This window comes from Triplophysa dalaica, chromosome 14 (genome assembly GCF_015846415.1).
Source record: "Triplophysa dalaica isolate WHDGS20190420 chromosome 14, ASM1584641v1, whole genome shotgun sequence".
NCBI lineage: Eukaryota > Metazoa > Chordata > Actinopteri > Cypriniformes > Nemacheilidae > Triplophysa > Triplophysa dalaica.
Window position 1 is genome coordinate 9,078,145 of NC_079555.1, and position 18,560 is coordinate 9,096,704.

At 38.8% G+C, this 18,560-nt stretch overlaps 1 protein-coding gene across 5 annotated transcripts in view; it reads left to right on the forward strand.

Annotated features, from left to right (window-relative positions):
- Nucleotides 1-8,884, forward strand: part of cbfb (core-binding factor subunit beta) — a 29,227-nt gene extending 20,343 nt beyond the window's left edge. Inside the window, exons 4-8 of one of the 5 annotated variants that reach the window (XM_056766564.1) lie at nucleotides 2,014-2,130; nucleotides 2,232-2,327; nucleotides 3,243-3,281; nucleotides 3,591-3,638; nucleotides 6,999-8,884. In XM_056766564.1, coding sequence (XP_056622542.1) covers nucleotides 2,014-2,130; nucleotides 2,232-2,327; nucleotides 3,243-3,281; nucleotides 3,591-3,620 — 282 coding nt within the window. In that variant the 3' untranslated portion in view covers nucleotides 3,621-3,638; nucleotides 6,999-8,884. Of the gene's footprint in view, nucleotides 1-2,013; nucleotides 2,131-2,231; nucleotides 2,340-3,242; nucleotides 3,282-3,590; nucleotides 3,639-6,998 lie in introns of all 5 variants that reach the window. The other 4 variants (XM_056766562.1, XM_056766566.1, XM_056766567.1 and 1 more) reach the window with 4 other exon arrangements.
- The last annotated feature ends 9,676 nt before the right edge of the window (nucleotides 8,885-18,560 follow it).

An 18,560-nucleotide genomic window follows, 5' to 3' on the forward strand; every position in this document is an offset into this window, starting at 1 on the left:
TGTAAATTGACTAGTATACAAAGTCTATTGAAATACTTTCCAAAAAATATTACTGCTGTGCATCTCGAGACAACACAACCACACTGATATATTTTAAGATATGTCAGTGTAAATTGTGTTAGATCAAGAAACCTCTAACATTTAATGGAGTCTGTAGCTAGGCTAAACCCCTGTGCGGGAAACCGCGCCTAGATTTATTAATTTGATATTATATACATTTGTATGGCAGATATTTCTGCTTTTGTAACTATTCTTCTATACAGTAATAAATATAGAGCTGGGTGGTTAGGAAAAATGTCCTATTAATATGTGAATCTTTGATCCCTGATTTTTTTCTTAAATCTTTTATTTGATTTTTTTCTTTTCTAGTGACATCTCATTTTTGATGCAAAAATCATATACGTAACTCAACAAACATTCACATTGCAGTGGTGAGTTTAGTGGGTATGAAACCAGGGCAGACACACACAGCTACACGTCGCTTAAAGACTGCAGTAAATCTAGACAAAGCCCATGTTGTGTCTACTTTGCTGGGGTGTTAGTCTGGCAGGTTTCTCCAGCAGTCACCACTGACCTGTGTGGGACTCTTAGTATCCAACAACACACTGCGGTGTGATCCAGCATTGAGTGTTCCTGCGTTTTTTCTGCTCTTGAGGAGAGCAGCACCATGAAACTTCACTCATATCTGGTGACTCGAGTGCCTCATTGGTTTTGGCGGGTAACACAGAATACATGCGTGCGCGTGTGTGTGTACGAGTGTTTATAGCCGGCCTCTTTCACTGCGCTCTCCTGCAGATACAGAAATAAACAGCACCCACAGACCGACAGACTGCACGCTTTTGTCTCAGCCTGGATTCCTCAGTGACAGAGATGTGATATTCCTGTGGCTGTGAGCCAGACAGACAGTCATATACCCCCGTCTTTCACTCATCCCACTTTCTCACTTACTCTCTTTCTCTTTTTTACTCTCTCCAGTCAAACAGAGGCACATTCTCCACGTCTCTCCAGCTCTTGTATTTTTGTATTTTGTCTGTTTCCTTTTGACAACAGTCGGATTAAATAGAAATCAAATCCTTAGGTTTTTCTTGCTGCCTTTTCCTTTTGTCACGTATTCCTCCTCTAAGGTTTAAGAAGAGATCACAATTGCTTTATGAGAGGTATTCTTGAATTATGACAGATGTCTTATTTTTAAGGGGTCTTAAGTGAAGAAAAAGTTGAGACATAACTGAGAGCTCAATTAAGTAGTCTGACCCCCCACCCCCTCGTGCTCCCACACACGGATGTAATCATGTGCCCGCCCGTGCTGCTGTGTGCACTCTATGCTCAGTATAAATAAATTCAGACAGGCTTTGCCTGTCCCTGCAAGGCGAGCATCGGTGTACCCTTACTATACTACGCTGGCCCCTATAAATAAATACCCTCATCACAGGAAGCAAACATTAGAGGCTGCCCTACAATATTTGGCTCTCGGCTGGTCTGAGAGCTTCGACAGGAAGAGACCGAAAAAAGTGTAATGTGTATATCTGTAAGTCTGTTTCCACAGTCGAGTTATGAAGTTCTGCCACAAAAACTCTTTTACTCCTTGGCAGACACTTTTATCCAAACTTACAGTGCATTCAAGGTACACAGTTTATCAGTTTGTGGGTTCCTTGGGAAGTGAACCCATGAGCTCAGCATCACGAGCGTCATGTGCTACCATTTGAGCTGCAGGAACATTATACATTTAGACAATGTTTTACAATTCAAATGACCCATTGTACAACCGGGTGTGACGTTTTCATATGCGGCTATGACTGTAGAGTAGGTGGTTATGCCTTTTCTCCTGTTCCAAAGGCCGTCGATCCGTCCGTCTGATGTGTCCTTGTTCAAGTGTGCTGTTTTTCACTGTGGTGTTTAAGACACAATGTTTTATTTTTCCCCATCAGAAAAAGAAATAAAAATCTAAATACTTAACATTCGTTTCTATCCTGATGCTATCCGTGTCACAACATCAAAGTATGTGTTTGTGTGCAGGTGTACCTGAAGGCTCCTATGATCCTGAATGGAGTATGTGTGATCTGGAGAGGCTGGATTGATCTTCACCGTCTGGATGGGATGGGCTGTCTGGAGTATGATGATGAGAGGGCACAGGTACAGAGAAGTTGCAATGCATCCAGCCTCTCATGCTTTATTAGCATCAGAAAATACTGACGGCGTTTTGTGTTTCTGTGCGGTTCGTGTTGTGTGTGCAGCAGGAGGACGCTCTTGCCCAGGCAGCTTTTGAGGAAGCGCGCAGAAGGACCCGGGATTTTGAGGACAGGGATCGCTCACACCGCGAGGACTTGGAGGTGGGAGTTGCCGTGAGTGAGGTTGAGTGTGTTTGCACTGTCTGTGTAGTTTAGATGAATGATCAGTCGGTGCATGCTTAAAATCTTATGCTCTTTCATTTTAGTCGTAATGGAGATCTGTATTTGTGTGTACATGTTTTTTATTTATGCATGCACAGTAATACATGTGCTGTGTTGCTTTATCATAATCCTCATTTTTCTTCATTGATAACACACTGTTCAATACTTTAGAGAGCAGTTCACTGTGCATAGTACAGGACAGTAGTCTGTTGAGTTGTCATGTTTTAGATGCTCCTGAGCAGAGAAATGACCAAGTGGTGCCAACAGCATCTTCTGACACAAGAAATATATATTTTGCAACATGTTTAGATCCTTTATCACTCCAAAATCTATAGAAAAACACTATAATCGCATAAAGAAAATGAAGCTTTTTATGACATTTTATTTTTTACATGTAGATTTACTGTATATTCTGTATTTCTGTTATTGAATAAAATATGTTAAAAAATAGATTTTATATATTATGTGCCAAAGCATCATAATAATCCTAAAATCAAAAGTGATATTTATTTTGGGTTGAAATGACCTGAAAATGTTTTTGACAGGTTTTGTTAGATTCAGCCGGTAACCATTGCATTAAATCTAAAATGTTTCTTCAATTCAAAAAATAATTTCAAACTAACTGCATAAGAGCCAACATTTCCAAAAATGTTTTAATTTTGACATTGTCACATCAACAACAGTGGTTAGTTATTGGCTTCTCTCCTTCACAAGACTGTAAGAGTGAGTAAATCTTACAAAAAAAAATGGCACCTCACAACTTTCTGTATCTCTCTCCTGATTTCTTAAGAGCTCTTGATGTAGCTAAACAGCTTGTCTGGAGCAACACTGATTTGATCACTTGTCATTTAGCAGATGCCGATGGCACAGCTCAGTCATTTAATAACTCAGGAGGTAAGACATCAGTTTAGGATTTCAACTAGTGAACTGCTTCCTTGATTTTACAAGTGTATGCGTAGTATAAATCATTTAGAACAAATGCAAAATGAATGTGGGCATGTTGATGTGTGCTTCATAGTATAATGTGTGCATGCATTTGTCTACTCAAAGCAGTTTGTGTAGGTTTAAGCTTCTGAAATGCTTTATTTGTATACTCATGGCTTAGTGCATGAAATATCTTTGCAATGTAAGTCCTCAAATACAATCATTTTACAATCAATCCAAACTGCGCTCCTAAGATGAAAACCAAATTGTGTTTTTTAGGACCCTGTGGCATCAAAAATCTGGGACTGATGGCCTTCAAGGACCAGGGTCTGTCTCCTCTGCTTCTCTCTATGCTTGTGTCATGCACTAAACTGTGTCTGTAAGCGTGTGTGTGTCAGGATTTCAAAAGGGCATTTGCATGAAAGAGCATCTTTATCTCTGTTATCTTCTATGTGTGCGTGCGAGACCATGTGTTTGTGTGTGATTCTTAGAAAGATTGAGAGATTGGCTACTTGAAGTAGGATTCTCAGTGTTAAAAAAACCCATTCGAACAGAAAAGCAGTCTCCCACCGGCTCAAGAGACCCCCAACTCTCTTGACTCCGACTTCTGTAATGGAGACCAGACTTCCATCCCAGGATTCCTTACTGCCCCGCCCACCCACTCCCATTGCTGCAAAGCCCTCTGGGAGCTCTCATGCACAGCTTGGCAGCACATGACCAGAAACATCCCCCTTATGAACCGCCGCCATTATATTCCTTTCTTCTAATCTACACCCTCTGGCACTCCTTTACACAATCCTCATCCTCTCCTCCAGAATCAATCTCACCAGGGTCTCTTTTTTAAATAGATCTCGCCGCTTATGAAAATCAAATTTCCTACTCATCGCAGTCAGACGATTTGTGACTCACGGGCCAAGTGTTTTTCCCTCAAAGCTCAAAGTCACTGCGAGCAGTGGAAAAACGAAACCCTGTAATTATTCTATAATTCATGCCTTCTCATCCCAGCAGCGTGGAGCCTGACCCTAGATCTGAGCTTGTTTTCAGATGTTCTTCTCCTTACGGTTCTATCGGCTTTATTTTGGATACTGAATAATGTTTGGAGCGAACATACGGCGGCCAAATCTCAGGCTCCATCAACTGTAATTCAATAAAAACTAGCACAATATCAGTGTAGAGCACTTGTAATGGAGAACCGCTTACTCCGGCGACTACTAAAGAGACAAATGCTCAGTAGAAAATTGCTGCTTTCCGGGAAAGGGGGCCTGGTTCATTGTGAAAGGGGGATTTCTAAATTATTTTTGCATTGTCCCGCCCGTTTACATTCACTTAAGACATAACACTCTATTCTTACATTAAAGCAATACTTCACCCACAAAGGAAAATCATTTACTTAGCCGCACATCCTTTCAAACCTGTTTGACTTTATTTCTTCTACAGACACAAATGAAGATATTTTGAAGAATGTTGTAATCCGGCATCCATTCACTTTCATTGGTTTTGTGTCCATACAATAGAAGTGAATCGATGCCAAAGCTGTTCAGTGAACCAACGTCTTCAAAATATCTTCTTTGGTGTTCTGGAGAAGAAAGTAGGTCATACAGTTTTGAAATGACAAGCGGGTGAGTAAAAGATGACAGAATTTTCTTTTTTGGGTGAACTGTCCCTTTTATTCAGTACTGAATACTACCCAGACACAAGTACCTGTGCTGTTGACATCCCCAAAGTGAGGTTAAAAACTGTGAGTAAGAATAAGCGGGGAACACTCTCTGCTTCTATGAACACACCGACTTGTCTTTTTAAGTGCGTATTGTGTGAGTGTTTGTTTGCAGGGGGAGCAAATCAAAGCCAAACGAAATCTGGTAATGGCCTTCTCCATGATAGATGGTAAAGAGATGGATGAAAAATAGATAGGGCATTTTTCATTAAAGCCGGGCCTTTACGGCAGGTGGGATTAGAGCATGAGTGATGTTGGCCACTGAAAGTATTAATATATCATTAGTATTGATCTTTTTCATTAGCAGCGCTGGCTGCCCAGCAAAATCTAAGCAATATTGACTTGTGGTACAGGAGAGTGCTGCAGCTGGGCTCCATATAATCGATGCTGCCACCTCCCATTCACACACAAACATGTTTTGTTCTGTTTTGGCCCATTGAAGATGCCTTATAGAGATATAAATTGGAGGTGTGCTTTGATTTTGCTGATTATTCTTAGTGTAATGTTCACATGCAACACATGTCTAGTTGCATCGCCGTCTGACCAGACACTCCGTGTACAGTATGACAGCTATAACAGCTTCATCTGTTAATGCGTACGCTTAAACGCAGGATTCCCAGGCGTCGGGGTCGAATAAAAACAGGCAAGGTTTAGAGCGCGCTATAAACGCCAGTTACACGGATGATGACCTCACGCTATGTGAGATAGACTACGTCTGCCTCCTTTCTATCTTTCCCCTCACTGTCTGCCTGTCTGTCTGTTCGTCTGCCCTGGTTGTCCTCAGACATCTATGTCAGGGAGAGATTTAGACATAGGCACATAAACATATGTATCTGTGACAAGGCCATCAGTCATATCTTTATTTTTAAGGCTAGTGATTTGAAGACTTGCCCCTGACTAATGACCATCTGCCACTTCTACCAAAAAAGCACCTCACATCAGTCTTCACTTAAACTGATCTCTGCTGTCCCCTGCTGGACTTATAGAGCAATTGCATGTGTATTTCAAGGGAAAAGGCATTGTGTCAAATTGTGTTTAATTTATTTTTTGCTGAAGATCACACGGAATCTGACTGCACCAATCTTAGAGGGAGTTTTGTGGCGTTTTGATGAATTGAAAAGAGTTTTACATTTACAGTAAATTGCAGACGTTTTTATTCAAAAGTGATGAAAACAAAATGCAATTTTTTTGTACATCCCTGGCCTCTTGCATAGTTGTTTATTGAGCTTTTTTAAGATCATTCTGTCATGATTTCTTTACATCATGTTTTTCTTTCATCTTTGGACCCCAAGAGGAAAATTTGTTCAGAAGGTTGAAGCTGTTCTTTGTTCCATACAATGAAAGTGAACGACGGCTGAATTATTCTGTCCAACTCCTATTTTGTTTTATTTGTATTGATTCGGAACAACATTAGGATGAACAAAAGAAGACTAGTCTAACCCGTTAATATTTTGGCTATTTAATATGCTTTCAGCTACAAATGAAGAGTTCATTTGCAAAAACGATTTTTTATTAAATACTATGGGAGTCAATGGGGGATGAGATTTGACCGTCTTTCAGATACATTTATATAGGTTTGGAACAGTCTGGGGGTGAGTAAAAATTAGGCCATATAGTCTGGGGGTAATTAAAAATGTTAAGAACTCGGTTATCTGTTTTTGCAAATGAACTCATTTTGAAAATGCAGAAACTCCATTTGACATTTTGAAGCAAGTCAAAATCTATTTGAAGAATTTGGCTTTCCCCCTTCATATCAGTGTATTAAAAAGGTCAGCAGATTCCGTCAGGGCCCGCACACATCCTATCTGTGGTTTCAGTAATGTGTTGCTTATTTCAACTAACTGTTATATGCACTGGAAAAACAGTACAACCGTTTTAACTGTATTATGTCTCTGTCTTGGTTTGTCTGTTGGCGTGTGTGTATCTTTGTGCACATTTCGCATGTGTGATTGTTTTTGTGTGTAATGATCCAGCCCAGGAGACAGCAGGACCCCAACATGGGCAACACTGACGATCACAAGATGCGCTAGCGGCATTCATCAATGTGGGCAGGGATAGGGTCATAAGACCTCCATCACCACGGCACTCATCTCCAGATGCCTCGCTTATCACAGGACACATCAAAGTCCACACTAGTGGGGATTTTCGGGTGGGATGTTTGGGAGGGGGGTAACGGTTTTACCTCTTTTAGCCTGGTGAAGGGGCTGGGTGGGTTGGGCTGGGCTTGGGCTGGTATTGATGTCAGTCAGAGATTCATTTGCATTTAATTCAGTCCCTCGTTTCTTCTTGGGAATTTTGCACTATGTGATACATTCAGTTCAAGTCTCCTTTCGGTATGCATGGTTTTCCTACCTATGTTAGCTATTGTTCCCCCTATGCAAGGCATCTTATTTTATTTTTTAGCCCTGTTGTAATTAAATGGCATTTTTATTGTTTTATTCATATTGTGTGTGAAAGTCAGGATGTTTACTTTTCATATTTCAATTTGTTCTTTATATAGGCTTGTCCGTCTTTGTGCTTTGTAGGAAACTAGTAAATGTTGTTAGCTAGATTTGTGCAGTATAGTAGAATTAGTTTTTTATCTAGAAGGACGGCGCTGATGTTGTGGATAAAGAGGTCTTTTTCTTCTACAATCCTCCATGTTCTGTGTCTTCCACACCGTTTCTGTAACAATCAGTTGAAACATGCTTTGAACATAAACCAAGCAGCAGGAAGTGAATATCGAGGTCAGTGTTACTCTGAGCGTGCTCTAAAAAAGGTGGAGATTTGTTTTTATCGTCAGTTTTTAAACTGCACTGCTCTGCTTTTTTTCCATTTATGTTTAATGGTTCACAATTTTAATGCCTTGACAGAAATTCAGACGGACTTTTGAGTTTTTCCTGCATATTTTAATTTGATTTGAAAATCAGTTTTCAGTGATTGCAGTGAACCTGAATTAATGTCTTAAAACTGATTTTTTTGCATTACACAATTTTTTTGATTGATAAAAAGTAAAGAAGGTATAACATAAAATCAGGTTAATGTATGACTCGAAGAAATTAGTATCATGGAAATGATGGCTATTAATGCTCTTGTTTTATGTATGTTAAGTGCATATCTCGTTAAGATGATCACGTACAGGTTTAGGGGATGTAGAGTCTGTCTTCAGGAGAATTTTTGATAGTGAGGCGATACAGGATGTTATTTGTTAAAGATTACTGATTAGCATAAGGTTTGAGTGGAAAAAGAAAGGATAGCGTATGGGTCAGTGTACATTGTAGCTCAGAAATGGGCTATAACTATGATCACAAAAGGCTTGCTTTTCATAAATTAGTAATCTCTGATGGTTTTTGTGAGTTTACAAGATTTTGCATACTTGCATTAACATAAAGTTTATTTACCACAGTCAATAAGAACATTTAAGGCCTGAGGTTTTTTTCTGATGCTGCGTTTAGAAGGTATGGCCTACCTCTAGCTTAACACCAAATATACCCTAAAGAGAGTTATTTATAAAGAACAAGTTCACATTGTCTGAGTGGTGAGGAAAAGCTAATCTTGTTTTAGCAGAATGTCAAAGCTTTATATAGTCAGACAAGGCATTTAGGCAGCAATGAATGCTCAGAGATTGAGTACCAGGTCTGAATATATTTTGTAGATGCCAGAGACAGAGAATCTAAACAAACCGGAATCAACAAAACAGTCCTGCTTTCATTATTCTGTATAGGTGTGTCTTATGCTGTTTATCAAAGAAATACCCTTTGCTGGCCCCCCATTAGATTTTTTTTACCCCTTTACTTAATGCAGGCATTAAGGCAAATACACAACAGGTAGTGAATGGCTTTTTTAAATGAATGAATAAATAAAATGTTTATTTTCTTAATTGTGTTAAGTTATTGATGCAGGTATACCTTTGTTTCATTATCAGGATGCGCTATGATGAAATGTGTATTTCTGTATTAATATTGCTTACATTTCCCTCTGGGCCCCGAAGGAACTGGGAATGCTTTTATATGGCCTTTGATTTCAGCTTTTTTCTCTGTTGTTAATTTTAAGTGAGGAGGACTATTAACTGAAGTGTTATGTTTGACTTGTTTCTTAATAAACTTGTTACAACTCGTATAATCACTTGATGTTGTTGTGTGTGACAGAAATGGGACATTTAGATCATTAACACATAACGCATCTTCATAGACTTTTATTTTGAAAACTACACTGCATAGTATGCTGCGATTACAGTATACTCCAGTACACTAGATGGCGCAGTCAGCAGTGGGATGTCAAGTGTGCTCAAGAAATACCAACGGATGAAGATACAAAAGGAGAAGCTTAAGTGAGAAAGCGGTTTCAAAATAATATATCTTATCATTTACAAACCTGTACTGAGGCAAAGGTTGTAATGAATGCACACTTTTGATGCCGTGGACTCATTTATGATTTTTCGATTTGATGCAACATGAGTGCACTTAAACGACATTTCACGCGATGGCTTTAAAAAAAACAAGCTCTTGAAACCCCTAACATTACACTCATTCAACAGTTAAATTGAGTTGTTCATATATTTAATTTAGGCCCGGATGATCAGACAAGATGATTAAACTTTAAAGAAACACCACTGGATAAACTTTGGTTATTAAAGTCAGTGAACACACATGATGATGATGTAACGTTATTTCTATTTAAACAGGTCACGATAGGAAGATACGAAATGTTCTCTCTAGTTCAGGTTGAGCGAGTTTAATCTCAAAGTTTTTATATTTTTTATGGCTAATATTTTAAAGTGTATTACTTATGGTGCTATCGTTTTCTCTTTGATCTGAGGACTGTCTCTCAATCATATTAATAAAGTCTTTCAACAATCTGTCTTGTTTGGTCGTCTGCCACCTTTGAACTGATGTGATTTGTGCTCTCCAGCTTTGACCAAGTGGATATTGCGAAGAGGAACAAAAGCTTTTGATTCTTTGTTCTTCATCTCTTACAAAACATAATTTGTCTTATGGTCTGGAGCTCATTTTTCAGCCATTATCATGATCACACAGTGGAAGAAATGTCAAAAACATCTTTTGAAATTAATATTTTTAAAGGGGTATTCCACTGAAATTCTGCCATGAATTGCTCATCGCTTGGTTGTACCAAACCTGTATAAAGTTCTTTGTTCGCCTGAACACAAAGAAAGATATTTGGAAGATTTCTGGGGCATCATTGACTATAGTAGAACAAATTAAAATGGTGGTCAAAGGTGCCCTAAAAAGTTTCCTTTCCTTAAGTTTTCAAAATATCTTCTTTGTGTTCAACAGACCACACAAACTATACAGTATTTTGTACTTTTTGTTGTTTCCTGTTAGCTAATGTACTTACTAATGTTAACAAATACATTCTTGTAAAGTGTAACTGCAAAACATTTCTTTGTCTCAGCTTTGAAAACCACCATTTTCCTCGATGAATTCTTGGTTCCTTTTTAAATGACCCTTTACACTTAAAAAAACTGAATGAAAATGAACTGAGACCGTCCACTATGCAAATGAGACATGTTTGTGCATTACAAACAAAGACCGCTAGATGTCAGCATATCAGTATTAATAAAGACTCCTTTATTACTAAAACCTTTTATAGCATCTGTAATTATGTGGTGCAATAATATTAGGCCATGGAAGTAAATCTTTTAAGTATGTTTCCTTCACCATGCACTTCACCTGTACCTGTGTAATGCAAAATTCGTCGCTCGAACTAGTCAGTATAACTATTTAAGTAAAAAGTTTAATTTAAAAGTAAAATTTGTATCTAAAACGAAATACATTTGTAATCATTTTCTTCTAGTGCATACTGTTAATAATTAAATATGACGCAATATTGTGAGTCATATTGCTCAGTGCCTCAAGGATGGCTTAAAACATGATAGATGACAGATTCGGGTCAACAGGTCCTGATCCTGGTCAGACCCTAGTATGTGCCGTGTCTTCTCTTGACGCCTCCAGAGGTCTAAAACAGAAGAACGTGTCCTGTGGGGAGTGAGTCTGTGTATGGGAAGTGAAGAGGTATTGATTTGCACTGAAGAGAGCCTCCCACACAGGCAGCGATAGAGTGAGAGATAAGCTGAATTCTTATATTCAGTTCTGTGGGAACACAAAGTTCAAAGCTTCGTTTGTCACCCAAACCTCTGCCTTACATAATCACCCTGTTTTGTGTTCATTTGACCGAAAAGTAATGAAGTCCACTGACATCGCTTCTGTTAGTTGTTGGTATGTAGGTATTTGCCTGTCTGTGGCAGAGTCCAAACTTGCACTTTCCTATAAAGGATGCATTATTGCTGTCTGTGAATGCCCTTGTACACCAGCAGACTCTAGTGTATTTGCCTTGTAAATACTGTGGGGCCAAAAAGACTAGATTGAGAATTTGAACATATTCCATTTAAAGGTTGAAATAAACAGGATGTTGGACAATTTATATGAAAGAAAAGGTTTATGATGTCAAATAAATTTGCTAACATTAGATTATTTTAATGTTCAATGTCAGATTTTCTTCCATTCAAGCGCTTTAAAACTGATAGTGTACGCATCAATTGTCACTAGAAATTTTGCGGCAAAACCTTATATTGTATTCTGAAAAGTGGACAAGAATATATTCACTTATTTTTGTACAAAAAAAGATAGTAAAATGGCAAGTAAATGACTATGTCTACAGACCACTGTCTGTATAACCTCATTCTTGTTACCATTAACTTTGTTTGTATAAAGGCTGTTTGTGTGTAGTAGACAGTGGAAAAGTTATTTCATCAAAAATAAACTTTGTTTGTTTGTTTGTTCTGTTTTTGGGCCTGTGCTTGGCCTCTGTTTCTGCAGGGCTCCTATTTCTGAGAGCTCTAAGTGGCTCTTCATGCTAGTGGCTGGGCTGGCAAGGCCTTCGGCAGCGCAGACCCTCCTTATTCTCCTCTTGGCAGCCACCCATACTTCTCGCTCACTGGCTTCCTAATTTAGTAACGGCGGGTAAAAATATGCGCTAACGAACAGGGTCTGGTATGTCAGGCTGGCGTCCAAAGGGGGAGAGTGAGAAAAAGAGGGCGAGTGAGGGGGTGGAGAGGAGGGGCTTTGAAAGCAAGACTTCCAGGAGATGGCAGTACAGCAAAACCACAACAGGAGTGTCATTGTAGATATATCTGTGATTATGAAGTGATTGTAGTCATAACAACACGGTTAAACTGATAATATGTATATGATAAAGAGTGTAGAAACACTGTAATAAATGTTTTTAAGGAAGATGTATGTAGTAACATTTATATTAAAGGGATACTTCAGCCAAAATGAAATTAATTTATTCACATTCGAGGTGTTCCAAATCTGTATAAATGTCTTTGTCCTGATGAACACAGAGAATGATATTTGGAAGATTGCTTACAACCAAACAGATCTTGCCCACCATTGACCCCCATAGCAGGAAATATTACATTAGCATTTTTTGTTCCTTTGAACAACAAAACACAAAAGAAGACGTTTTGAAGAATGTAGGACAGCAAACAGTTTTTGGGCACTTTTGGCTACCACTGTTTTTTTCCTACTATGGCAGTCCATTGTCTGGTTTTAAGCATTCTTTCTTGATGACAGAATTAAAAGAATTAAACAGAATTAAAAAAAAGTGTGCAAGAATTCAAAATATATAATCAGACTGAATCAATATTGACTACACCAACAAAAGTAACATTTTATGATGGAACCGGTGTGAAATTAAAAGGTCTTGAACCACCATGAAAATCTGGGGTTGAATTGAATTGTTTTTTGAGTAAGAATTTTTCATTGAGTTACTTTACCGTTGGCACCACCCTTTCAAAGCACTATGGTGCCTGACACAGGACAAAGATTCTGTCTCTTTTTCGTTTTTTTGAGAGAACGTATTTACGAAAGGCAATCTAGGGCTACTGTAGAAACCACTTGGTGAATTCCATAAAAGTCGACCCGCGGTGTTTGTAGATAGAAATGGATAATTCTAAGGTAAGAAAAACATTACACTGCATTGAGGTCTTTAAACACCTCTGAAGACATGTCAATAGATCCTCTAAAAAATGACACACTGGACTCCTTTGGACACTATGTTAGATTCTCAAATCATGTTGTTGTGAATCATCTGCTTTTTTCAAGCCAATTTGTTTTTACAATAATTTTTAAGAGACAAAGTATTTCTATATGCAAAATATGTATTTTCACTAGTGGTCTTTTTGGACCGCACTGTAGCACCGTAGCATTTTCTTTTTAGTGAACTTTGAGGATACAGCACTTTGGAAGATGTAAACAAAGCTGGTCCAACCCTGGTCCAGAAGAACCTGAAGTTTCATTTTTTAACCCACTACCCAAAATGTTTATGCAAAATACAAACAAAATTTACATTTATAACCAAATCAAAAAGTGTGTAAGAAATAACGATTTATCTCCAATTAAAAATAATAATAATAAAAATCAAACCAAAAGTGGTTTCGATAAATGTACATCTTGCGAAGTGGTCTATAAAAACATTAAATAAAAGACACTTTTGCAGGATTTAACAATTCAATGGGCCTGAGAGGCCGACAACACAGGTGTCATTCACACTACTGTCACATGTTAGTGGCCTCTCTCTTTCTCTGCCTCTGTCTCAAACCTGTGACAGTCCTTACTAATGAAGACAACATGAGTGCTAAAACAGCGACCTCAAGGACTGCACAACATGTGCATGTGGTTCTGTTTATCTTACAAATAGCCTGTTTTGCATAAATGTGTTATTCAGATGAAAGTGAACAGATCTTTCAAAGCGGATCTTTCTTGCAGATGTTAAACTGTAGATTGATCCACATTTCTTAAGCGCTCTTCTCCTATCATCAGAATGGTTTAAGCAAAAAGTGTACAATGTGAAATCTGCATGTATAGAGACACTTTTGTGCATTTATGTAAGCAAAAGCAAAAGAGATCCAGAGAGAAAGAAAAAGGGAGGGGGAGCTGGTGGCCAGAACGTGTGTGTGCATACATGTGCATGCATGTTTGTCCAGCCTTGTTTGCACAAATGTGTGTGTGTGTTCAGGATTTTCTCAGCCAGCATGTGTGTGGTTGGTCTGTCTGAGACCTCAGGCTTGGCTGGCTGTGTCTCGGGGCTCTGAGTCATCTGGTCACGTCTGCACAGCCGTGAGAGAACGGAGGAGACCAGCAGCTGACACAGTTCCTCAGGAGCCCCCTCTGAGGCGCAAGAATCTTGACTGGTGATTAAGAGCCACTGCTTGGGATTCAACACTCTTGAATCTTAACCTCATATGTTCCCTCTGAGGAACACTCACTGAAGCGTTTACGGGTGCTTTTGGTGGTTATGTCATCTTAACCTTTGACCCTATATGTGGGCTATTGAACTAAGTTCTCTCAGACTGAATGAAGTCACTCTAATAATTTTTGCAGTTTATATTATTATGCAAGTGTATTTACTTACTCTAAAATAAGGTAATTGATTCATTGACCATGGTAACTAGTGTAAATGTGGTGAAGTCATCTTTAGGAGCGAATGATTGTAGTGTGAACTGAATGACAAATGGCATTTTGAACACAGCATCAGATGGCTTTTGTTGATATTAAGTGTTCAAAATGCTTTGTATGCTCAATGGTCCAGTGTATAAAATTTTGCAGTATCTGGCGGTGAGGTTGCGAATCGCAACCAATGGCCTACTCCACCTCTCTCTTTCAAAGCACTACGGAGGCTGACACAAGACTAAGAAGTCCTGACGTTTTCCGTTTCTTTGCCAAAGGAGATAACGTATTTACAAAACGCACTCTGTAGAGCAGTTTGTCCGTTTAGGGCTACTGTAGAAACTACATGGTGAATTCCATGTAAGGGGACCCTGGGTGTATGTAGATAGAAATGGCTCATTCTAAGGTAATAAAAACATAACAGTTCATTATGTAGGGTCTTTATACTCCTCTGAAGATATCGTTATGTATATTATATTGCATTTCTGTCAATAGATCCTCCAAAGAATATACACAGCACCTTTAAAGGGGTCAAATGATATGGCAAATATAATTGGTGGTTTTAGATGTAATGCAATGTGAATACACATACTGTGCATGTTGTCTCTCCTCTTTACTCCATCTCTCTGAAACGCGAAGTGTGCTATGGTTGGCCAGTTAACCAGTGCGTAGTGATTGGTCGAATACTGCAAGCGTGTGTAGGAAATGTAATGGAACATCAGGTTCCATAGCAATTGAACTGTCAGGAACGCCCACGTTCCTTGCGTATACATTTGGGTGGTCTTTATCAAATCATACCACGAACTGACGTAGATTTGTGGAGGTGTGGTTACACAAGGCGTTTCAGGCAGGTCTTGGTGAGCATTCGCTTTTAGATAGAATGCATCTTTTGTTCCGCCACTCAGATTTTTTACAAAGCTCAGCGCTCTGAAAAGCGAAGTGTGCTATTATTGGCCAGTTAACCAGTGCGTAGTGATTGGTCAAATACTGCAAGCGTGTGACGGTAATGTAACGCCTCATACCAAATTAGGAACATCATGTTCCCAAGCAATTGCACTGACAGGAACACACACCTTCCTTGCGTTTACATTTGGGTGGTCTTTATCGTCCATGATAAACTGTAATCTGTACTTTCCTTAACAATTCAAGACTGAATCTGATCTGGAAAATGAAGATGATCAAACCGATAAATCAGCTTTGCGAGCACGACTTGAGTAGGGTGTAAATATGTTAAATAGTTAAAAACTATAGCTTACTGTTTTACCTACTATATACGACCTTATAAAGATATGACGTTAGTGATCAACCAGTGTTACGACATGTCTCGTCGCGACTCAATGAAGAAAACACAAAATTTTGTTGCCTCTAGATGGAACGTAATTGCTGATTATCAGGACTTATGTTGTCTTTTTTCACATTGCACGTTTGTCTGCATTTGCAGACCACACTAAGAAACAACATGTGCCTCAAACACACAACAAACTCAACTCGCGTAAGTCCATAACAAAGTCTTTTACAATGAAAATATATCTGCAAGCTGCGAATCTGAAGCGCCAGACTGTCCTTGGAAAGTTGTAATGGTTGGAATTGCCCCACTTTTTAATAAAAGCTTTTTTGGACAGCCGGCCTTGATCTTTCGCAGGTTTATGAAGCAATCATCTGTGAAATGCGCTGCACACACTTGAATATTCGTGTTCTGGAACAGTATTGTTAATAAAATGTAACTATTCGTTTTTAGTTGTCACATCTTTTGGAAGGTCAAACAAAGAGGCTTTCTTTTCGCAAACACACAGCGTCTCCACGACATGGCTGCGGCGGCGACGATACAATGAGATTTACAATTACGCCGACCTTACTTGCATATAGATTTGGGCGGTCTTAGTCAAGTCATACCACAAAACGTAGATTCGTGCGGGTGGCGTTTCAGGCAGGTCTGGGTGAGCATTCGCTGTAAGATAGAATACATCTTTTGTTCCAACGTTAATTTAGCATTTTAAGTGTCTTATACATGCATGTGCAACTTATAAAACACCAGAGACACAGAAAACACATATTTGCCCCATATGGCCCCTTTAAAGTCTTGTAGTGTATTCCAGCCATTAGTAAGAAGTTTTTAAGGAATATAGACAATACCCCTAAATGTTGCACTGTTGACTACCATAGTTGGTAAAGAAACGATGGTAGTCAGTACTGCCACAAAACTGTTTGGTATCCCACATTCTTCAAAATCAGAACAAAGAAATTTTGCACCAATTTTTGGGTGAGAAAATTAAGACAGAATTTTTATTTCTGGGCGAACTATTCCTCTTCAAATACTTCTTGCTGCCGGTTTATAAATAGGTTGTCTTCTGACTGTCTTCTAGTCTTTATCAAATAATAAAGACTCTTGACACATAACGACTCTTAACTGCAAAAGGGTAAATCTTTAAAGTCTCTTGCCTCCCTCTGCTGAACACTTCTGCCTACTTTAGTTGATTCAAATTGGAACCTGGTCTTACTTGGTGTGACTTTCATTGAGGCGTAGTGATAAACGTGCGGTTAGATGTACCACACAGTAGTCACAGCCTCAAATGAGTGTTGCAGCAGATCAACCACATGTGAAGAAACTGTGTATCTAATAGAGACACAGACATCACATACTAAACAATATGGTGGCGATGAGCTATATTATTAGTACTGAAAGATGTATCATAATTTCAGCTAATATAAAATGTGTGGCTGTGACACAAGGGGCCTGACTTGAGTACGCCCTGTTTCAACTGAGGCAGCTCGATAAACATTTCTCTGTGTCTCATCTGTAGGTGTGAAAACATCTGATCACAGAGCACAGCTTTACCAGCTAACTCCCCAGATTCCCCTTTCACCTCATCTGTTGTGATCCGAAAAAAGTCTCCAGAGTGATCTTAGACTGGCAAAAGGACTTATGGTTTTTGCGTCTAAAACGTACTACTTAGGAAGAGTCGTCTGACTGACATGCAGGATCGTTCAGAGTTTGTTTTGTAGCAAAAATAGCAGACATTTTATTTGTGATAAATGTAGATACTCAGAAAATAAGATTAACACATCCTACATCACATTTCAAGTTTATTTGCAACATCAGACTACTGTATTATGGGGCATCTCCCAGACAGGGCTAAAAGGGACAGCTCGCCAAACAAAGAAACTGTATAGGAATAACTACAATGGTAGTTAAAAGTGCCCCAGAACTGTTTACTTTCCTACATTCTTCCAAAGCTCTTGAGATATTGTTTATAAAGCAATTTGGTAGTCAATGGTGGCCAAGAACTGTTTGGTTACAAGCATTCTTTCAAATCTCTTTCTCTGTGTTCATTAAAACAAAGAAATGTATACAGGGTGAGTAACTGAAGACAGAATCATATATATAAAATTTAGTGGTGGGCATAGATTAATTTTTTTAATCTAGATTAATCTAGATTAATTCCAAAATTAATCTAGATTAATCTAGATTAAAATGGCTCATTTGAATTCTGCCGAAGGCATTCAGAATATGTGTGCTACCCAAATAATGACTAAAAGTAAGTCTTTGAGAACGGGTTTCTCAAGCCAGGTGGCGCATTAGACCAGGGGCTCATCTCCTGTTTCCAAAATGCATCACAAACTGCTTGAGAAAGCTGTTCTACTATGATAATTGGTGATGAAAATTAAATTATGTTCAATAAGATGAACTTGTGTTTACTTCCGCATTAGCTAAGGGATGATTTGCGTTTAGGTGGTACTTGAGACTGGAAGAGCTCCTACAGTACATTTACATTTAGTCATTTAGCAGACGCTTTTATCCAAAGCGACTTACAAAGAGTGAGGGAGCAACAAGCGATATGTCATACAGGAGCCATAATACATTAGATCTCAATACAAAGTTACTGGTTTCAACTAAAGCTAGACCAGTACCTGTTGAGAGAAAGAGTTTTTTTTAAACCAATTCCGCATTGCACAAGGTGCAAACAACCTTAGTCTTGTCGATGTTTCTATTGGGAAGCTTCTTAAAAATTAATATTCCCTGAAGCAAACCCGGCGGCTTCATAGCTGCATCCATGTTAGCACGTCACGTTTGATGCGGTAATTTCA